This window comes from Mixophyes fleayi, chromosome 4 (assembly GCF_038048845.1).
Source record: "Mixophyes fleayi isolate aMixFle1 chromosome 4, aMixFle1.hap1, whole genome shotgun sequence".
Taxonomy (NCBI): domain Eukaryota; kingdom Metazoa; phylum Chordata; class Amphibia; order Anura; family Limnodynastidae; genus Mixophyes; species Mixophyes fleayi.
Genome location: NC_134405.1, coordinates 235,455,820 through 235,479,161, shown reverse-complemented (window position 1 = coordinate 235,479,161; position 23,342 = coordinate 235,455,820). Strand labels below are relative to the sequence as shown.

The 23,342-nt window shown below is 40.9% G+C and overlaps 1 protein-coding gene across 1 annotated transcript in view; it reads right to left on the bottom strand.

Annotated features, from left to right (window-relative positions):
• Window positions 1-23,342, bottom strand: part of MYRFL (myelin regulatory factor like) — a 130,598-nt gene that overhangs the window by 4,904 nt on the left and 102,352 nt on the right. Inside the window, exon 23 of the mRNA XM_075205988.1 lies at window positions 7,826-7,934. Coding sequence (XP_075062089.1) covers window positions 7,826-7,934 — 109 coding nt within the window. The remainder of the gene's footprint in view (window positions 1-7,825; window positions 7,935-23,342) is intronic.

Sequence of the window (23,342 nt, the reverse complement as noted above, 5' to 3'; positions counted from 1 at the left end):
TCACCCAACAGGAGAGAGTGGAGGAAATGCCTGATCTGTAGGTATTGATACACTTGATACAGGGGCAGGCATAGATCTAGGTATTTGGAGCGGAGGGTGTCGTAAGTCATGGGCTTCCCTTGATCCAAAAAGTCCCCCAGCGAATCGGATATCGGTAGTGGTCCATGCCAGAGAGAAAGATCGAAGCATGCCAGGGGGAAGACAAGGTTGTGCCACGAGCATAATGGACAGACGAGTTGGGGGGATGAAGAGATGGCTCTTGCAGGTCTTCCAGGTCTGAGCAGCAAATAGTAAGGTAGGAAATCCCTTAATCAGGGCAGCCCGATAGGTTTTAGGTAGACCCCAGATACTAGACAAGACAGAGAGGTAGGCGGCTTTTATATCAGACCATGAGTGGGAGGCAGGAAGAGCAAAGGAGGTTACCACAAACTAAGATGAGCCATCCAGTAGTAAGACTTGAGGTTGGGAAATCCCCTACCCCCACGTTTTGTGGGTTTCTTGAGCAGTGCAAGTCGGATCCTGGGAGATCTACCCCACCAGACAAATTTAGCTAAGTGCCACTGCATAGTAGTCAATTCAGAGAGAGGGATCTGGATGGAGAGTGTCTGGAATAGGTAAAGGAGCTGATGGAGAATAGACATTTTAACGGCGATGATCCTGCCCACCCATTAAATAATTAACTAGCGCAAGGAAAAGATATCGGATTTAAGTTTGAGAAACAGAGCTGGGTAGTTCTCCCAGTATAGGGACTCGTAGGTGGTGGTGATGTAGTAGATCCCAAGATACGTCAGCCTTTTCTTTTGCCACTGAAAGTTAAATTGGGAGGGTGATATTGTGGCAATCATGTGAAGGAAGGTTAAGAAGCAGAGCCTCAGATTTCGTAACATTAATTTTGTAGCTGGAAAGACATCCGTATTGTGACATGATATTGAATAAGTTGGGTAGAGAGGTTCTCGGTTGCTGGAGGGTCAAAAGCACATCATTGGCAAATAGAGAAAGGGTATGTTGCATGCCATTGCTAATCAAGATGGGGTCCGAAAGAGATACTTTGACAATAACCCTGGCAGAGGGAAGGGAATGTATGGCATCGATGCCAGACAGGAAATTTCTGTACAGGCCAAAGTGCTTCATCATATAAGTCATGAATTGCCAGGAGATCCTATCAAAGACCTATTCGGCGTCCAGAGCCAATATAATTTAGGGAGTTTTCCTAGTATTGAATATATGAATGAGGTCAATGGGTCTCCTCGTGTTATCTCTGGATTGTCTACCGGAGATGAAGACCACCTGGTTGTAGTGGACTAGGGAAGGAAGTACGGAATTTAGCCAGTTGGCGAGGATCTTGGCGTATAGCTTTACTCAGATATCTTTTTAATGTGCAGTTATCTGTAAGTGACTGATATATTTTAACAAAGTTTTCCTTTCTTCTCCACACACAAAAAAATGACACAGCCGGCTATCAATGACGAAATCACTATTGGCGAGAGTCAACAGCCTTCAGTTATTTTCAGGAGCAAATCCAGTTAGAGTACACATTTTCACCTGGACAAACCATGTTGCAATGTGAGGGTTGCAAAACTGCATTGTGTAGTTGGTCCCGCAGATGTGTGCTTACGTGAGATGAAATTTCAACTCGCACATACACAATGGAACAGATTTGAATACAGCTGCTTTGCTACCTATAACTCACCAGTGAGGCTTCATAATTAAGTGCCAAAAGAAGGTTTGAATCGCAGACAAGAACTCAAGTCAGGCAGCAAGATATTTAAGACAGTGGTTCAAGTGGAAGCAGCACGGTGCTGGTGAGTTACAGTGATATCTGCATACTTATCCAGCTGCCTGAGCTATAATTTATAGTTGTGAAAATACTGGTAATAATCCGCTTTAAGATGTGTGCTCTAAACCATGATGTTCTCAGATTTTTTTTTTTTTTTTTAGGAATAATATAACTCTTATGATGTTTCTTATGCCACAGAATAGTCCTTCAACAAATCAATATCTGGAGAACAATGGGCATCTAAGGAACTATGATGGCAGAGATTAGAGAAAAGAATGGCCAATTCATTCTGTGTCAATTCATAAATGTCAAACATGAAACATTTTGTAATTACCTGCACAGACCCTTGGCAGCTACGGGAACAAACCATCCTCTCTAAAGCAAATCAATACTGTTGATTGATATAGAATGTTATAGTTATATTAACTAAGCACTATTTACAGATCACCAATGAATATTAGTAATAATAAACAGATAAAGTGGAATTTGTGTTCAGAATAATCTGCATTAGGTATTTTTATTGAGCGATAGAAAAAACAAATAAATATCAACTAACCATCTATAGACATTCGTGAAATGCATTATTTCTATATGTACTAATAGTATATTCACCAACTCTACACATGCACATTTACATTTCACATATACTTCACAATGCGTATCATACTACACATGGATTAGCTCTGCAATACTCTACTAAGGAGAGCTGCCAAAAGTAATGTGCTCACAAGTCACAGAAAAACAGCAGAGCAAGAAGACAGAACATTGCTGTTCTCTTCTAGTCACCACCACATAAAATACATGTGCATATAAAATACCTTATACACACTCTTATTGTTATAGACATTGACAAAGTAGGTCTTCAGTTACTCATTCCTATAAGACCCGATCACGTAAATTTATATTAAGACAGTGACACTACTAAAAAAACACTTCAGTCTCTATCAAGCAAAAATGGGACATTTTTTTTAGATTCACGCCCACTTAAAAATGCTAAGATTTCAACCATGGTATGACTTGTGCGAAAAATGATCATGGAAACCATAGAGCATCAAAGAAATGCTTAAAACATTTATAATGTCCATGTGCATTAAAGAACACACTACTCTCTGATTATGCAGTAGATGTACTACGATTTATGTAATGTAGTGCTTGCACACATTGTCCTCTAATATCATCATCATTTATTTATATAGCGCCAACATATTCCGTAGCGCTTTACAATTGGGGACAAACACAGTTAACTAATAAACAAACTGGGTAAAACAGACAAAGAGGTGAGAAGGCCCTGTTACAGTTATGTTACGGCAGTTATTTCTATGTCGCACTTATTTGTTATACTTTTTGATGTTTGTGAAAGGTGTCCGCAGTGTTGGGTGGATGTGAAGCCACAGACGCTTTTAACTTAACCAGGTTGCCGGTTTATTGAACTTGGTAACACACAGTTGATGCAGGTACTCACAGCTGTTATACAGTATAGCATGCAATAATAGTTGTATGCAGCATACAATTATACACTTGTACATATAAATGCAGGCTTGGTGGTATATACTCTCTGCACATCCGTGCGGGATAGGCTCTCCTATACTATTGATATACTGTGGGGAGCCTCCGGTCACTCTATAAAGGCTTTTGGAGTCTTATTATATAATAGTATGCAGCTACTTGCTTCCGCGCCTGTTCCCCTCGGTGTCTGACTGGAAGTGTCGACGTGAAAAGCTGAACTTCCCGTTTGTGCTATTCACGCACGCGTAGTAGCGCATTTCGGTCACGGGGCATTCTATCCCAAGTCCTCCTACACTAGACCACTGACCGGGTGCCAGCGCATTTCGGTCACGAGGCGTCCTGTCCCAAGTCCTCCTACACTAGACCACTGACTGGGTGCCAGCTGTCACAGAATTACATTTCCCAGCAAGCCTGGGGAGGAGATTTGACATTCAGAGTCACACAGAGATATTTGGGTATATCTTCTGAAGTTCACTTCCATGCACAGATAACCTCCAGAACCCTGTCTTCTCTATGCTGACATCATTGTCTTCCATGCTAAAAATATGTGCTTCCCAAACACTTATATTTATAATTTATTAAACTATAAAGCTCCCTTATAGCAGCTGGCTAATTTTAGCCCAGGAGGCAAGACTCGGCTCAGTAGCCTATTGGGAACATTGTAAAGAAATAAAATGCAGGTAGACCAGTGACCCATGTCAAGGTAGCCAACTATGGGACTGGTCCAGGTGGCAGGTGCCACCCTGCCCAGCCAGTCCCTGCTCCATTACCGCCTTTGGATGAATATTGCATACATCTGAATATGCATGCAGTGATCCCTGAATATGATTGTCTACTGAAGATTGCATAGCATGGGATACAAGACTTTTGTAAATAAGAATGCACATACACAGTATTGTGCACTCCACCTCAACGCCTCAAGAAAGACAGTAAGTTGCAGTAACTAAAGCAGGTGTGCAGGCGTTAGGAAAAAAAACTCAGACGTCAAAGAAGGGCATTTAGGGTCTAGAAGAGTCACAAAATTTGCCCCAAAAAACATGCTCCTTCTTTTTGCCCCTCTAAGGAAGCACATTCACGTGTGAAATGCATTAAGAATTGTGGGAAATCCCAGTAGAAAGCAAACATTTCCATCAACTGGCTGATAATTGAGGCTTGGAGCTCAGGACAGTAATTGTAGAGAACTGCACAAAGGTAAATTTAGAATGCTGTAGTTCCTAACCATGATGTATGTGTTATGTTATGTGTTATGAAACATTTTATCATCAAATAAATTACATCTACTGACTCTTTATGCTATTTTGAGATTATTTGCACACTAAGACCGATAGTTTGAAGCTGTTGAACAACTAAAGCCTCAGGGAGGCTGTGACATTGAAATACATTAAATATGCTATTATAGCTAGGATTTTACCAAGCAGTATGAAGTAAAAAATCATAAGCCAAAGATCCAAATGTGAGCTTCATGTATTTAGACATGATAGCATGGGTGTATCATTATTATTATTATTAATGATTATTTATAAGGCATCAGAGATTCCGTAGTGCTGGATACAGTAAGTAATAGACTTAAGTAGTACAGATAAGTGTGACTAATACTATGCGGATTAATATGGAATGTAGCAAAATAAATGACAGGTTGTACAAGGCTGTAGGACAGTAGACAGACATGAGACAATAGGAAGAGAGGACCCTGCCCGTGAGAGCTTACATTCTAGAGGATTCTGAACAACAATTCATGCATTTACACAGTCTTCTATAACTTTCTTGTTACTGGCCAGATTTGAGTTACACACCCTGTCCAGACTTCTCCTATACAGTTTTGACCTTGAAGTATTCTGCAGTACATCTGTTTTTTCTTGCAACTTGGTACAACCAGGTACAGGAATGTGCTCATCTATCTCTTTGTTAGACACCAGCTTGAGCAGATTATTCCTTTTGCATACTATTAACTTGTATTAACTCTTAAAGCATAAGCATATATACACATTTATTAATTTTAATTCAATCGAGTTCCATAACATTCATAGCAATGCAAAGGAAACCTTCCAGAGCATATGTCACCTAGAATGTTTCAGTGTAAATCACAATGCATATCTGCACCTTTATATTGTGCTTATTTCTTTACGTGACATGTATGTTTGATGAAATTAACAAATTTATTTCTTAAAAATAGAGTAACCTTATCAGTATGATTGTAATGTAACAGTGATGAGTGGTATTGCACGATCCACCAAAACTCACAATCACTTGGCAGAAAGTCGATGTCCACTCTTACTGTCCTCAAATACTAGAAAAATTAAGTTAGCCTTCTGATTACAACTGTATGTGTGACACATTTAAATAATCACAGTTTACACATGGTTGGGGTTTCAAGGTCTGTGTCCAGTATGAAGAAGGGAAGAAAATAAAAGCTGTGATATTCATAAAGCAAAATACTTACATGTTATTGACATAAAGTGTAAACTGGTAAATGTATTGAGGGGGTGCAGCAAGTATAAACTGAAACACATACCAATAACATGTGCATCATGCTAAGCAGTAACTAGTATTAGAGCAAAATTCTGGTGGCTGGGTAGTCATTTACAAGTACACCGTACACATACTACAATCAGAGTTTCTACATGTTGTAGATTTAGTGGAAGTCACTATAGGATATTCCAAATTTGAGCACAGCATTTAAAGGGCACTAAATCTAAAACCCAAGTCACCTTACATAAATAAGTAAATAATAATATCCACAGATATATATGTAAAGATTTCAATAGCTTGAAATATGTGTCATTAACATTTGCTGTGTAGCTGAGTGCAAACTATTGTTCTGTGTTATCCGCTGTATCAGGCTGATTGCAGAATCCCTCAATGGAATTAATTGATAAGAAATCTGCTGTAAGGAAAATATATCCCTCTAAAATCACAACTTTATATCTGATGGGCTCCTGATTCTGTTATATAGATTTTTTTTTCAAATGTAATTTGAAGTTTGATCATTAAGCTAATTTATATTTTAGGGTTAGTGTTCCTTTAAAGAACATTTAACATAAAGTAAAAAAAATCAAACAGTGAAATTTAGGCTGAGTACAAGCAGACCCAGCTTGGAAACGCATATATGACTGTCAGGAGCTGTATCATTTGCACCTGCTAACCGCTTCTGATTGGCCGATTGTGAATTCACCTAATCTAATAGGTGTTTATTTATTTTTTACTATATCTGTTGTATTATACAAGCCTAATAGCGAATATGTTTTCCACTATAAAAACAAATATCAACAAACATCTATTGTGCTTATGAGCTGGTTGTGTGAATGCTTATGTGGGTGTATATATACATAAGCATTTTGGTGCATGAGGAAAAGCTGGCACATATGCATAAAAAATGCCTATTGTAATATGGTCATAAATACTCTATTTTTACGGTGTGAATTATGCCCAATTTGCGACCAAATCAGCATCAGGCCCAAAGTGCATTTTATAGTCCAAGGAATAAAAACAAAAGATACAAATGCTTATATGTACAACTGCTGAAGCACACAAGTATAACAAGTACAAGTATAAAGGATGTACTTTAATGACTGGCTACCCAGCTAGTTTCGGTGCTAGTGGAACTAGGCCCAATTATATTTATGGAATTTTAAAGGGCGTTTTAGGAAAAAGTTACAAGTTTGAATGGTAAGGCTTAGATGAATGGAGTGCTGTAGTGGATTCAAGTATGGGCGAAACATGGGAGGTAAAACCAATAGTGGCAATAAGGGAGAATGATGGGAGTTGGCACATCTGAGTGGAAGATTGGGAATGTATGTAGCAGTTGCTTTTCATTTTAAATGTTCATTTTTTATTTTAAAAATTGCAGGTTTTTTGCTCATTACTGTGCTATATAGCCTAAACTAGGGGAGTGACTAATGTAGACTTTTTCTGTGCCCTCAGTTTAATTTTTCAGAATTTGTAACCTTACATTTTACTTGTTTACTGCATCCATTTTTGATCTATGGCACGCAGTGGCCTGTTTTCAACACCAATCTAGTCAGGTTAGAGACTCTTGGCTAGCATGGCTTACCTTTTGCTGCTCTGCTCTTGCAGCCAGCTAGGAAAAAAGTTTGCTTACAATGTCTTGCGCAAGCAGCATAGTAAATTATAGAGTGATGGCTGCCTCTCCTTTGTCTCCAATAGACAATATGTATTAGCTGAACACCGACTGGCTGTTGTGCATCCATGAAACTCTATAGCAGCCAACATTGCAAATTTGTAGGACTGTTTGCTGATTTTTTTCAACAGCCAACCAATGTTAAGTTACCCACATTTGGCTGCTGGGAATCCATAATGGAGAAGAAACTTACATATTTACCAATACAGCATACTGTCTGCCTCTCTGTGCCGCTCTCCTGCAGCTATTTTATAGTGCACCCAGCAATATGTGTTGTAGCCTCAATGAAATACAGAAAGTACTTATTGCTGCTGTGATACATCCTGGTGGCCACACATGAACCACTGTCTAAACAAATAGATTCGATTTAATATACAGAGTTTATTTTTAAATATAAATCACACCTGAGTTGCCTCTGAAGATTCTTCCCTTTTAGTCCTTTTGTGATATCCACGGTTACAGATATTTCCCAGCGTCATCTTACACTGGTAGACTATCAATGGTTCTGTAGTACTGTAAGAACAAATAATACAAAAAAAAAAAAACACAATTAGAAGGAAACTAAACTGAATTTACATTATACAAATTCATATACTACCACTGAAGTTTTTAAAATTCATCTACTTGTGAGAAGTATGATCAACTCCTCTTTACCTATTGTCTTATGTCTGTCTACTATCAGACAGGCAGCCATCACAGATACATTGGGGGGCATTTATGAAGGTGGTGTTTCCCATAGTAACATCAGATGTTTGATTTCATTTTCTAAACTGCATTAGAACAGCTAACATATGGATGCTATCATCATCAGTTATTTATATAGCGCCACTGATTCCGCAGCGCTGTACAGAGAACTCACTCACATCAGTCCCTGCCCCATTGGAGCTTACAGTCTAATTTCCCTAACATACACAGAGACAGAGAGAGAGAGACTAAGGTCAATTTTGATAGCAGCCAATTAACCTACTAGTATGTTTTTGGAGTGTGGGAAGAAACCGGAGCACCCGGAGGAAACCCACGCAAACAGAGGGAGAACATACAAACTCCACACAGATAAGGCCATGGTCGGGAATTGAACTCATGACCCCAGTGCTGTGAGACAGAAGTGTAACCACTAGGTCACTGTGCTGCCATGGGCAACACCATCTTTTTTCCTTTGTACCACTTTTTAGAAATACCCCCTTATTGTTGAAACAATAAGTACAGAAGCATCTAGAGCATTTTGATAGGAGTGGTAGATAGCAGTATATGTGATGAAATCATTAGAAGTACAAGATTTACACCAGTGAGTACAGAAGCCAGTGCATGCAGAGGTCTGTCTCAAACATAAACTAACAGAAAAAAACCCAAAAGGCAATGATTTAAAGACCTCCTTATTATCAATTACATGATATTTAATGAAAAATGTCTGAGTAGTCCTTTAAGGAAGTTTTACAAAGCAACTATTTTAGGATTCCAAATATTACATGTCTTGGACACATATCAAAAAGATGCATTAGTTCACCAAGTTGAGTAGTCTTTTTCCTTAAGTATTATGGTTATATTCGTAGAAACACTATTCATCTTGCTGCTTTTGGAGTTTACATGATAGGTCTTAAGGGTCGGCTCAGATGCAAAAAACACAGTAACTTTTGTGGGAGCACTTAATCTAAACCATGCAGCACATTAATGAGAAACATCCATTTATCATTCTCCGCTCCATCAAAACTCACACAAGTTATTTACAATAATGAGACCATCTATTTTATTTTAGAATGTAAACTGAGAATAATGCAAAAATGATATTCGTAAGAGTTTAGTAATGAAATATTAATGACAATGAAATCAATCACATTTTCAGCACATAAATGATTATAAAAATGAAATTAAGTAAATGTAATTTCATATTTAGTGGTTATCACTGAAATGTGACTAAGCCTTAAAGCAACAAACAAAGCAGTTGAGACTGGCTGCCACTTTATGACCTGGCAGAACCTTTGCAATGGGGATAGCACATGCCTTCCATTGGTGGGTATTATATGATGGGCACTGCTGTACATACCCAATATTAATGTGACCCAATGCACACAGAGCTGTGCTTGAGCAGCAAACAAGTGGCAGATAGGATTAGGTCTTTATCCTAGCACATTTCCCTTAGGCTTTATAGTTTATTGACTGGTCCTGACTGTCAGGGAGGTGGAAAGAGTTCCTTCACATGGATAAATTATTTTAGTATAATGAAAATATATTTTTCTCTCTTTTAATGTCATACTTACCTTCTTTTAATACCGGTCCTCTGTTAGGTGTAAAAATATGTGGATGGACTCGATGATCGTATTGAGTGGGTGGGACAATGTGTATACAAAAATATAGAACCTGCATGTGATCTTTTCACAAAAAAAAACCAATTGTGTGAATATGTTAAGGTGGATGAATCATCAGCTATTTATATAGCGCCACTAATTCCGCAGCGCTATATAGCAAACTCACTCACATCATTCCCTGACTCATTGGAACTTACAGTCTAAATTCCCTAATATACATTCATACACAGACAGAGACTAACATCAATTTAATAGCAGCCAATTAACCTAGTAGTATGTTTTTGGAGTGTAGGAGGAAACCGGAGCACCCGGAGGAAACCCACACAAAAACAGGGAGAACATGCAATGCAAACTCCACACAGATAAGGCCATGGTCGGGAATCAAACTCATGAACCCAATGCTGTGAGACAGAATTGCTAACCATTGAGCCACATGCTGACCATGATGCGGGCATCTCTGCACTAGTAGCATTTGTGCCAGGTTTACGTCTGGCATATATCACATACACTTATACTCAATTCTTTAATCTTTTGTTGTAATAATGAAATACACATTCGCTATTAGGTTGGAACAATATTAAGAACTTGAATATAACAGGTATAACTCTTTATGTATAAATGTAAAACATATGGCTAAATTCAGTTTGGGGGAGATGTATGTGGGGGCAGACGTGTGTTTTCTGCACTAAGGGGTATATTTACTAAACTGTGGGTTTGAAAAAGTGGAGATGTTGCCTATAGCAACCAAATTCTAGCTATCATTTTTTTACTTTCTACAAAATGACAGCTAGAATCTGATTGGTTGCTATAGGCAACATACATCTCCACTTTTCCAAACCCGCAGTTTAGTAAATATACTAAATATGTTTTTCTCACAAAGTGTTTAGAAAATACAGTTAAACAAGACAGTTGAATAAACACTGAACAACAATTGAAGACATCTAGACATAATCTACGTCTGCTGCATCTTTACTCTGCTACTTCTGATTGCACAGGACATTACATCTAGGTAATTCTTTTAATTCCCGCATTTGTTGCTATTTTCCTTCTACATACCAATGTTTGCCAAATTATTTTTCTTGCTCTCCTATCATGGCATTATCTTTATAACTATGTTATCCTTCATTCTTCCTGCAACACACACCTCTGTCCACAATACCCCTTTATTACTTCACTCACCTCTAGTTAACACTCATGAACTGTTGTCCTATTTAAAATCAACAGTTATAACAGCCTCACCCTGTCGCCAGAAACTAAAAGGACACATATCTTACAATCATCTTTCCTATCTTTCTTCCTCCCTGCTTCTATTAGCTGGTGGTTATCACCTAATCCAGATCCTCCACACTTCTCCCACACACATATATCTGAACGCTACCAAAATCCAGCAAACCTCAAACACATCACCTGTCTCCCCTCTCTTCCAAAGTCCTTTAAATGTGCCCTTTGGAATGCACAATCTGTTCGCAACAAACTTACCTCCATAGACGACTTCTTACTCTCAAACAACCTCAACCTTCTGGCAACAACAGAAACAAGGCTTACACAATCAGACACTGTCTCATCGGTAGACACTTTCACATGGTGCCCTCCATTTCATCCACACCCCCAAACCTGGAGGCAGACAAGGAGGTGAGTTTAGACTACTTCTCTACCCACAGTACACATTCACAGTTCTACCAATTGTCCCATCACTCACGTTCACATCTTTTTAAATATATACTGTTAGGATTTTTAACCCATTCTCTATGCGTGTTGCAGTGATTAATTGCCCCCACTGGACCACACCAACAATATCTTGAACATTTCTCTGCATGGCTCCCTTACTTCTTATCTTCTGATATCCCAACCATCATCATGGGTGATTCCAGCATCCCTACTGCTAATCCACATTCCAATGCTGCTTCAAAACTGATCTCTCTAACCTCCTCACTTGACCTCTCCCAGCGAATTGAATACGCTACTCATAAGGATGGCTACTGTCTTGATCTTGTTTTCTCTAGACTACACTCAGTTTCTAATTTCGTAAACACTCCTTTCTCCCGCTCTGATCATTGCCATATTAGTTACATTCTCACTCACAGTTCTTTAACCTCCCTGCTGTCAAACTCTTCCAAGCCTCCACATACCTGCAGGAACATTAACTCTATTGATTTTCAACAGTTTCCACTTCTCTCCAACACCTCCAATATCTACATTCTACTCCCCTGATATGACAGTTCCTTATGTTCACCATACCCTAGCAAATGCCCTTGCTCAAGTGGCTCCAGTGACTCTTCATACCCCATGTAGACTTCATTGTCAACCGTGGCACACTAAAGTAACACAAAATCTACAAAAACTTTCTCGTAAAGCTCAACGTCACTGGTGTAAATCTTGTACCTCTAATGATTTCATCACATATACTGCTATCTACCACTCCTATCGAAATGCTCTAGACAACCATACTTCTCTCATCTATACTCAGGCTTCTAACCCCAAACGCCTTTTTAACACATTTAAATCTCTTCTCAATCCTCTCACCCCAAACTCTCCGACTACCATCAATGCCCAGGATCTTGCTTACTATTTCAAGAACAAGATTGATAAGATTAGACTAGAAATGGTATCATCTCCATTGACTAGCAATCAGCTCAATTCCTTCCCAGCATCCTCTGACACCCTCTCTTCATTTGATCCCACAAATAAAGAGGAAGTTTCTACTCTCTTCTTATCTTCCTACTCTACCTCCAGTCCTCTCGATCCCTGACCAAGATTGTCAAAGATTTTATCACAGCTAAACTAAAGGTCATTATGCTCTTCTAATGCTCCTGGATCTCTCTGCTGCTTCTGACCATTCTCTCCGCATACAAATGCTACAATCACTAGATCTTTAAGACCCTGTCCTATCCTGGTTTCATCCTACCTATCTAATCGCTCTTTCAGTGTTTATTTCTCTGGAACAACCTCTACTCCGCTTCCTTTATCAGTTGGAGTACCACAAAGCTCAGTCCTAGATACTCCGCTATTCACTATTTACACCATTTCTATAATAAGCTCCATTGGATTTTAGTATCATCACTATGCAGATGATACACAAATGTATACTCTCCTGATCTCCCACCATCTGTGTTGTCTCGCGTTTCTGACTGTCTTTCTGCCATTTCGTCTTGCATGTTCTCTCGTCAACTCAAACTCAATTTTTCAAAAACAGAATTAATAATATTCCCACCAATAGAAGCTTCCTAACATTTCTATTTCTGTTGACAACATGACCATAAATCCCACCCTGCAAGCTCACTGCCTTAGTGTAATCCTTGTAAATCCCTACAATCTATTTTGAGTGTAGCAGCTAGATTGCTTTTCCTTGCAAAATGTCCTTCCTCTGTCAATCTCTACAATGCTTGCCTGTTTTCAACAAATCCAATATAAAATTCTTTTACTAACATATAACACCATCAACAAAATTGGAGCAACATACAAACATCTTCTCACTTGTCTCAAAAATATATGCCAACTAGACACCTCTGTTCTTCACAAGATCTCTTCCACTCTCATCACATCCTCCCACTCTCGGTTACAGAACTTTTTTCAGGCTGCACCCACTTGGTGGTATTCACTCACTCGCAGCACAATACTTTCCTATAGTCTTCAAACCTTCACGCGTTCTCTGAAAACCCATCTCTTCAGGCAAGAGTATAATATTCCTCAACCACCCTCTTAATCTTCCTAGGTTAACCTATTACCACCCTCTAAACAGCTAACACAAGACAACAAACCTCTGACCAACATTGCTGTGTGACTGAACATACAGCCCACTGACTACTTTGTAACCTTTGCATTCTAGCTGGACAAATATTCAATATGATGTAGCACTTACCCATGTGTATCAAACCATTGTCCAATAGATTGTAAGCTTGTGAGCAGAGCCTTCTTACCTCTCTGTATGTATTACCCAGTATTGTTTTATTACTGTTTGCTCCCAATTGTAAAGTGCTAAGGAATCTGCTGGCGCTGTTAGGAACCCCTCCAGCCGGCACAACACAACCCGGAATCTACTCTGCCAGTCAGGTGTTCACTGGAGCCCCTGATGGTGGGGACAGACTGGGCCGCAGACTGACAGAGGGTCGTGAAGTGCGTACCAGCTGGGGAGAACCCAGGCAAGAGGAGTCAGGTCCACGCAGAGGTCAAGGGCCGGCAGCAGACAACGGTATCGATGAACAAGCTGAGGTCAGGGGTCACAGGCAAATAGCAGAACGGGTAAACAGGCCAAAGATCAGGGTCACAGGAAACACGAGCAAGGTCCAAATCAAAGCCAAGGGTCATACACGGGGAGTCAAATAGAGATATCAGGATACAGGACAGGAACTAGCAGGTCAGCAGACTGGAACACAGAAGCTATAACCGGCAATGAGGCAGCAGACCTCATTGCCTTAAATACCAGTGGCCACCAATCAGAGCCTAGCTCTGAATTAGACACAGCCCCCAGCATAATTAATAGGCTGCATTAATTAGCCCACAGGCTAGAACATATGGTGAGCGCTGCGCCCAGCTTCCTCTCATTGCCGGGACGCAGAGCCGAAGCGTCTTCTCGTTGCCCTGGCAACGGCCAGGTCAGGGCCGGAAGTGACGTCCCGGTCGCCATAGCGACGGCCGGGACGCAGGTGAGTGAGTCGCGGCGGCTGGGCACCGCCGCGGCTCGTAACAGTACCCCCCCCTTGAGGAGGGGTCGAGGGACCCCGACATCCAGGTTTTCTTGGGAACCTCCTGAAGAATTCCTTCAATTGTTTAGGGGCATGGATTTGTCTTCGCGGAACCCAAGATCGCTCTTCTAACCCGCGATTCCTCCACTGCACCAGGAAGTGCACCTGTCCTTGCACTTTTTTGGAATCTAAAATCCTTTGAACCACATATCTTAGTGGCTTCCTCGAACTTCCCCCAGGCACAGTTGAGGATTGGCTAGGATACAATACCGGCTTCAACAATGAACAATGAAATGTGTTCGGAATTTTTAGTGAGCTAGGAATCTTCAATCTAAAAGCTACCGGATTGATCTGTTTGGTAATCATGAACGGCCCAATAAATTTAGGCCCTAGTTTTTTACAAGGCTGTCTGAGCCTGAGATTTCTAGTTGATAGCCATACTTTCTGGCCCACTTTGAATGGGCAGGTGGTACGGTGGCGATCCGAAAATTTTTTGGCCGACAATGAGGATTTTTTCAAGGAGGACTGAACTTTCCCCCAAATTACTTTCAGATCAGCAGCTGTGGAATGAATCTCCGGAATACCAGCAGATTTGAGAGAGTACAGAGAATTAGACCTGGGATGGAAACCGAAGTTACAGTAGAACGGGGAAGTTTGAGTAGATGAGTGAGATGAGTTATTGTAGGCAAACTCTGCCCAAGGCAGCAAAGATGACCAGTTGTCATGGAATTCTGAGGAATAACATCGGAGGAACTGTACAAGTGCTTGGTTAACCCTTTCAGTTTGCCCGTTAGACTGAGGGTGGTATGCAGATGACAGACTGATCCGGATTCCGAGGAGGGTGCAGAAGGATTTCCAGAATTGTGCTATGAATTGTGAACCACGATCAGAAACAATATCGGAAGGAAGGCCATGGAGCCGGAAAACATGTTGTATGAAGAGAATGGCCAGATCTCTAGCTGTAGGAAGCCTGGTTAATGGGATGAAATGTGCCATTTTACTGAAACGGTCCACCACAACCCAAATAGTATTATGTCCTGCAGAAGGTGGCAAATCAACAATAAAATCCATGGACAAATGTGTCCAAGGTTTTGCAGGAATGGGCAATGGAAGCAATTGACCCACCGGGCGAGTCCTGGGGACTTTGTTCCTTGCACAAATTTCACACGAGAGGACATGACTCCTGACGTCAGCGGACAAGGATGGCCACCAGACCGTACGGGAAAGGATCTCCAGCGTCTTATAAACTCCAGGGTGTCCAGCAGACCTACTATTATGCGCCTCTGCAAGAACCGCCTTCCTTAGATGGACTGGAACAAAAAGACGTTGTTCCGGAGTAGTATCAGGGGCTAATTTCTGGAATCTCTGACGTGTGACACTCAGATCTTGGGTTAATCCAACATGGATTATGGAAGGAGGAATAATAGGCTCTGGGTTCGAAACTGGAACGTGGTGTGCCAAGAAACTTCTGGACAGAGCATCTGCCCGGACATTTTTGGAACCCGGTCGATAGGTGATCAGGAAATTGAACCTGGTAAAGAACAACGACCAACGGGCCTGTCTGGGATTTAGACGTTTGGCCGATTGTATATATTGCAAGTTCTTGTGGTCGGTAATGACAGAGATCTGATGTGGAGCACCCTCCAGCCAATGTCGCCACTCCTCGAAGGCCCATTTGATTGCCAACAGTTCCCTATTCCCGACATCATAGTTGGCTTCTGCTGAAGAGAACTGACGGGAGAAATAGGCACACGGGTGTAGACGATTAGTATGAGGGTCCTTCTGTGATAGTATAGCCCCAGCACCGACGTCAGAGGCGTCGACCTCAAAAACAAATGGTTTAGCTGGATCCGGGTGTCTAAGGACCTGAGCGGAGACAAAGGCTTTTTTCAGGCTTTCGAATGAGGCTACTGCTTGAGGCAACCAATTAGTTGGATCCATCCCTTTACGGGTTAGAGCGACAATGGGAGCCACGATGTCCGCAAAACCTGGAATGAACCTTCTATAATAATTGGAGAAGCCCAGAAACCTCTGCACCGCCTTAAGGTTGTTTGGTTGCACCCAATCTAGAATAGCCTGAACCTTAGTTGGATCCATGGAGAATCCCTCAGAAGAGATTATGTAACCTAAAAAGGATACTTTCTGCACCTCGAACTCACACTTTTCTAGTTTGGCGTAAAGGTGGTTCTCTCGCAGTCTTCGTAGAACTTGTTTAACGTGATTCTGATGTACAGACAGCGATCTGGAATAGATGAGGATATCATCTAAATAGACGACCACGAAACTACCAAGAAAGTCCCGAAGAACCTCATTGAATAAGTCCTGGAATACTGCAGGTGCATTGCTAAGACCGAACGGCATAACCATATTCATAATGGCCAGAGTGCGTATTGAATGCCGTCTTCCACTCGTCTCCCTCCTTGATACGGATGAGGTTATACGCTCCACGAAGATCGATTTTTGAGAAGACAGTAGCACCTCTCAGCTGATCAAATAATACGGAGATGAGCGGAAGGGGATAGGTATTCTTGATTGTAATAAGATTCAATCCCCGGTAATCAATACAGGGTCTTAGTCCTCCGTCCTTTTTGGATACAAAGAAGCATCCTGCTCCTACGGGAGATTTAGATGGCCTGATGAAGCCCTTCTCCAGATTTTCTTCAATGTATTCCTGCATGGACTTGGTCTCCGGACCAGAGAGAGAGTACAGGCGACCCTTAGGCAACTTGGAACCAGGAATAAGCTCGATGGCACAGTCAAAGTCACGGTGTGGTGGTAAGGTGTCAGCAGCTTTCTTGGAGAACACATCCCAGAACTCATGATATTGTGAGGGAAGCTGCTCCGGAATAGACTGAATCACCCGCAGGGGCAGTGACAAGCAGGACTGTGTACAGTAAGAGCTCCACTGGATAATTTCTCCTTTTACCCAGTCCATGACAGGGTTATGACGGGAAAGCCATGGGTGACCCAAGATCAAGGGAACTGATGAACAATCGATAAGAAGGAAGGTTATTGACTCTGAATGGAGAGCTCCGATTTTTAATTGTAGTGGCGAGGTCTCCCAGGAAATCTTGCCACCAGGCAACGGACCTCCATCTAAGCCACAGACAGTAATAGCGGACTTGAGTTTTACCATCGGAATTTTAGCAGTGCGGGCGAACCCGATGTCCAGGAAGTTGCCTGCAGCTCCACTATCAACGAAGGCAGACAGGTCCATTGAACGAGCACTAAACATGAGCTGTGCAGGGATCAATACGGCGTTTTTCGGGGAGACAATCTGCAGACCTAGGTGAACTTTCCCCTCGTTCCCTAGGCATGCTCTTTTCCCGGCTTATTCGGGCAGGAACAGGAGAAGTGGCCTTTTGTGCCGCAATAGAGACATAGGCCCTGTGATCTTCTCTTGTCTCTTTCCTCAGGGGAGAGACGATACGCCCCCAATTGCATGGGTTCCTCACCATCCGTGGGAACAGGAATGAAGCCGGATAGAGGTGATGATGTCTCCTTTTCGATTTTCCGCTCTTTAAATCTCCTGTCGATTTTAATGGAGAGGTGCATCAGATCCTCCAGAGAGGTAGGAGATGGGTACTGCACCAAAGAGTCTTTGACCTGTTCCGACAGGCCAAGACGGAACTGACTCCGCAAGGCAGGATCATTCCATCCACTATCAGGTGACCATCTACGGAATTCAGCGCAGTATTCCTCTGCCGAGCGCCGGCCTTGTTTCAAGGCCCGTAGATGAGTTTCAGCGGAGGCAGTACGGTCCGGGTCGTCATATAGTAGACCTAACGCCTCGAAGAAAGCGTCTACTGACTGCATGGCAGGACTGGTCTGCGGCAAGGAAAACGCCCAGGACTGGGGGTCACCCTGTAGAAGGGAAATGATAATCCCGACTCTTTGATGCTCTGACCCGGAGGAGCGGGGTCTCAATCGGAAATAGAGCTTGCAGCTCTCCCTGAAATTCCGAAACAGGGACCTATTTCCAGAGAAGCGATCCGGCAAGTTCATCTTAGGTTCACAGACGGAACTTGGAGCGGGTTGTGACACTTTTACGGCTTCTTCTTGAACAGACAGACGCTCAGCCAATCCCTGGATCATCTGATATAAGGACTCAACATGAGCTGCTAGGGCTTGTGCCGGAGACGGTGAGGCTCCACTTGCATCCATTCCAACCTCGTCTCCGTGAGTGGGCCGGTTATAATGTTAGGAACCCCTCCAGCCGGCACAACACAACCCGGAATCTACTCTGCCAGTCAGGTGTTCACTGGAGCCCCTGATGGTGGGGACAGACTGGGCCGCAGACTGACAGAGGGTCGTGAAGTGCGTACCAGCTGGGGAGAACCCAGGCAAGAGGAGTCAGGTCCACGCAGAGGTCAAGGGCCGGCAGCAGACAACGGTATCGATGAACAAGCTGAGGTCAGGGGTCACAGGCAAATAGCAGAACGGGTAAACAGGCCAAAGATCAGGGTCACAGGAAACACGAGCAAGGTCCAAATCAAAGCCAAGGGTCATACACGGGGAGTCAAATAGAGATATCAGGATACAGGACAGGAACTAGCAGGTCAGCAGACTGGAACACAGAAGCTATAACCGGCAATGAGGCAGCAGACCTCATTGCCTTAAATACCAGTGGCCACCAATCAGAGCCTAGCTCTGAATTAGACACAGCCCCCAGCATAATTAATAGGCTGCATTAATTAGCCCACAGGCTAGAACATATGGTGAGCGCTGCGCCCGGCTTCCTCTCATTGCCGGGACGCAGCGCCGAAGCGTCTTCTCGTTGCCCCGGCAACGGCCGGGTCAGGGCCGGAAGTGACGTCCCGGTCGCCATAGCGACGGCCGGGACGCAGGTGAGTGAGTCGCGGCGGCTGGGCACCGCCGCGGCTCGTAACAGGCGCTATATAAATAAAAGTTGATGATATAGCAAACGAGTGTATTTTTCTATGCTGCTCTATTCTTTTCCAAATGCAAAAAAAAGCATAAAAATCCAGGTCACATGAGTGTTTTCCTTTGCTTTTTTTAACATGAAAAAAATATATTTTCATTCATAATGACGCTTAGTTAAAGAGTTATCTATTATCAAAGGCCATAAAACATTTAAAGCATGAGTATTTCAAAGTGTCTACATTTATTCTATACATAATAATCTGAATCACTTCTTAAATGGATTCCACATTTTAGTTAACTTAACAAGGGATTATTTTACCAGTTTAAACCATCTACTCTGACCTGATTCCCCATTGCTGACAATGTACTGCCCCCTCATCCCCATTTTGGCCACAGCTTGGGACTACTCACACCTCCTGATTTAATACCAACAACACTCCTCCTACTACAGGCACAAATAGGCTCAACCCCAGGGGTAGAATTATAGTGTACAGCTATCTATCATGATTTAATGCAACATAATGGCATAGCAACACAGTGCATATTTATTGCATTCATCAGAATGAAATATACATCATATGTTGTTTGCATAAGTAGTTACTATTTAAACACCCAATATTGTTGAAGGAACTGATATTAAAAAATACATTTGGATCCATGGGAGAGGGGCACCTGCCTGATCTATTTGAAATGGTCCGACCAATAAACTTAGCAGAGTAGTGCAGTCTGGGCCATTGCAGCCGTCGGTGACTCAGTCTTAGCCCTGCGGACGGAACATCCAAGATAGATATGCTTTTAATTTTGACTCCTCCATATGGGGTGGAGGTCTTCTTAATTTAACCAAATATACAAGTTATAGTCTATTTGTACATGCATTTCTCAATAAAATGTATTGTCTTTAAAAAATGTGTTCAGAATGCTTATGTTCAAAAAAACGGTTTCATCCCACATGGTAGACCATATCAGTTATATACTGTATGGAAAATTGCTGACCGTAATTCCTAACAATCGCTCTGAGAAATGGGTGAGCTGACAATTGGGTCAAGGGTTCTCCAGAGTGTTTTTCCACAAAGGCTTGTAAAGCTCACATCAAAGTAGGGGATTGGGCTGTACGTGCCTGAGCGCAGAAATGAACAACACAGCAGAAGTGATTGGGATTTAAATGAGAAAACAAGTTTATAGTGTGTCAAGGGAATAAAAAGTCTGAGCAAAGACACAATATAAAATGATTACTGCAGCTGACAACACAAATCAACCTGCAGTCTTTTCAATGTCTTACAACTAACTATGTGACTAAGAGTGTTTCATTAATTAATCATACATAACAGTGCATTTACATGATCAACACCAATACATGATTTCCTGTTGTCAGTTTCTTTCACTGTATTCTTTCTAAATGTTATATCATCATTCCTCATTTTAATCTATATTGTTGTTAACAATTCAAATGTTTTTTTAGTAATACTGAACCCCCAAAAATATTACAGATTCATATGCCACCAATCCCTGAGACAGCATTGCCATCCGAACAGATTAGCTCTTTAATGAATGTGAAAGATACTTTTCATCATAGTAATTAATTCACCACATCTTACTGAAATAAAAAAATTATTAGGAAGAACAGGAACAGAGAATTGTGCACCGTATATAAGAGAGTGACAAGAAAACACAGAGTTAATTTGACCTAAACATGATCTGATTTGCATATTATTCCTAGTAGTAGATAAAGAGAATTAGATTACCCAACAAACATTACACTAGAAACATAGAATTTCCTGGCAGAACCTACATGAATATATGGTATGCTCTTTTCTGGGTAAATGTTTTTTGGAATTTCTAGCTATCCAAACACCCAAATACTCGTAAATCCTTTCTGCAATACCTTCTATTAAAGTAGTTTTTATTTCATTTTAATCATATAAAGAAACTCCAGATCCTTTTTTCATTCTCCATCTTTTAGAAAATCTCTATAACTGGGAATAACTATGCCCAAATCATAATTATCACTGCTCCAATGGCTAAAAAGATGCTATTCTATTTTATCCCTTGGCATGATTGAAATCAGTTCAGTTGTATTCTACATTGCAAGCATTTGTACACATAGCATTTAAAGCCATACTTTTCCTTAAACTGCCACTATTACCAATACACTTTTGGGCCATCTACCTTGACAAGTTTAAACAACCACAAATGACCTACTATTTCATGTCTGGATTAAACTTTGATCCAACAATCATAGTCTTTGTTGGGAAATGTATAATAACCTCTAGCTAAGCAACTATATTAACTTTTTTATTCTGTCCCAATCAATTATAAGCTTCACAGTCTCATCCTATTAAATACACAACATTTGAATGTCACCATCAGTTGGCTCTTTATCATAAAGTTTTGTTAATGTGACTCATCCCCTCATCAAAACCATAACCTTGATGATACCAAGGTAAAAAACACTGTTCTACAAAAAACAAAAACAAAAAACATTTGGGGATAAATGTATTAACCTCCGGATTCTTGAACTCCCGCAAGTTCGGCGTCTTCAGCGCTTAAATTTAAAGCAGCGCTGCCTTGTAAAGGGAAACTTCCCTTTACAAGGCAGCGCCGCTTTAAATTTAAGCGCTGACGATGCCGAACTCGCGGGAGTTCAAGAATCCGGAGGTTAATACATTCACCCCTTGGTCTTTATTAGGTTTTTATATGATGATCTGGGTGATCCAGAAGTCTATTGAGAGTGTGCTTTGAGAAAAGGTGAGATGAAAATGAAACCTTTTAGGAAAAAATCATTAAACAACAATTCAACAAGAGAATGTCAGAGTATTCATCTGTAAACTGTATTGTGTCAAAATGTTGGTCCATGTAGCATGACAATGATTGTTGCACAACCAGAAGCAAGACAGCTCAAAAACAGTGTTGAAGCATGCTTGTAATGACGAATGGACAAATGTACCTCAATCAAATGATAAACGAGTACAGTTAAGATGTATTTAAATTAATTCCTGCAAATGTAGGTGTCACCTGTTACAGAACCTAAAGGGTCAGATACTTTTTCTAACAAAGACAATAAAAGAATGAATCCAAAAAGCATGAAAAGTATATTTTTGTGTTATTTATGTAACAGTTTATATTTATCTATGCTTATGACACATTTTAGATCAACTTTTAACAATTATTTAACACTTCATGTTATGTCGGAAAGCATGTGTATGTTATGCATATGTATCTATATATATATATATTTATACACATATCCAGTGGTGGAAGTGGGCTAGTATATGCTGGTATGCCATACCACCACTTATCTTACCGCCTTCATTGTAATACTATAAAACTCCATTCACTTACATTTTCCATACCGCTACTTCTAAATTTCCATAAAGGAACTTAAATTTCCACTTCGACCACTATGCATATTTAGATATAAGCAAATATACATATACTATGTACAATTATGTTGTGACTGAATACTTAATTAACACATTTGACTTGTAAATCATCTAAAACAGGGATCATCCATAGGAATTTGTCACCTCAATCCAACTATTCTTTGTTATACATCTCATCTGAACAGTGAGATGCTCAGGATGGCACATTGACAATATATTACACATAACTTTTTAGCCAAGCTTACCCACAGATGTAAATATAAAGAACTTGCCAAATATATTTTGCTAGTGTTTTAGAGCACATGTGACTAAAACAATATCAATTAGCAGCCCATTACAATACAAAGTAGCTCATGAGTCTCTTTGCCAAGTAAATTAGTATTTTCTTCAATGGTTTCATATACAGAGGACAAACATTCATTATAAATGAGACAACAAATAGTTTTTACAGCAGCTACTATTTGGTAATAGGATGAATAAATAGATGGAATGTTATATTGGACTGAAGTTTTCTTAAAATAAAAAATATTATCAAGTAGTAATTAATTAAAGAACTGGGTGGTGCAACATTCTGTAGGTAGTCTATTATGTGCACAAGCTTTTTTTGCACTAGCTTTATAAAAATCCCCCCTGTAAACACCAAAAGCAATAGCAATGAGGGCGAAGAGGGCA